Genomic DNA, 522 nt, shown 5'->3' with positions numbered 1-522 from the left:
TTATAGATAGTTTAATGATATTAAATGGACATTGGTGAAACAGATCGAAAACTTGGAAATGTTGCTACTACAAGCACCAAACCAGTCGGTGCGGATTGGAGACAGCAGGATACTAAGTCAAATGCTAAGTCAGAAGCTGAAACCGGCAAAAGAGACCAACCCTTTGGTGAGATGGTCGGAGAAAATCAAATACTTCATACTTGATAACTGGCAGAGATTATGGATCATGATGCTATGGCTTGGCATCTGCTGTGGCCTCTTTGCTTACAAATTCATTCAGTACAAGAACAAAGCTGCCTATGACGTGATGGGTTATTGCGTTTGTGTCGCCAAAGGTGGCGCGGAGACTCTTAAATTCAACATGGCTCTCATATTGCTGCCTGTTTGTCGCAATACCATCACATGGCTCAGGAACAAGACCAAGCTAGGTACTGTAGTTCCGTTTGATGATAATCTCAACTTCCACAAGGTTATTGCAAGCGGGATTGTAGTAGGGGTTTTACTCCATGCGGGTGCGCATTT

At 43.3% G+C, this 522-nt stretch overlaps 1 protein-coding gene across 1 annotated transcript; it reads left to right on the top strand.

Moving 5' to 3' along the window:
- Positions 1 to 15: 15 nt before the first annotated feature.
- On the top strand, positions 16 to 516 carry LOC109131836 (respiratory burst oxidase homolog protein D-like; the record flags this gene model as incomplete). The annotated part of the gene is made up of 1 exon (XM_019243017.1): positions 16 to 516. A coding segment is annotated over exon 1 (458 nt), but the record flags the coding sequence as incomplete, so codon positions are not given.
- Positions 517 to 522: the final 6 nt, after the last annotated feature.

The sequence above is a fragment of the Camelina sativa genome, unplaced genomic scaffold (assembly GCF_000633955.1).
Source record: "Camelina sativa cultivar DH55 unplaced genomic scaffold, Cs unpScaffold06117, whole genome shotgun sequence".
In the NCBI taxonomy this organism is placed as follows: Eukaryota; Viridiplantae; Streptophyta; class Magnoliopsida; order Brassicales; family Brassicaceae; genus Camelina; species Camelina sativa.
This window is presented reverse-complemented; position numbering and strand designations above follow the sequence as displayed.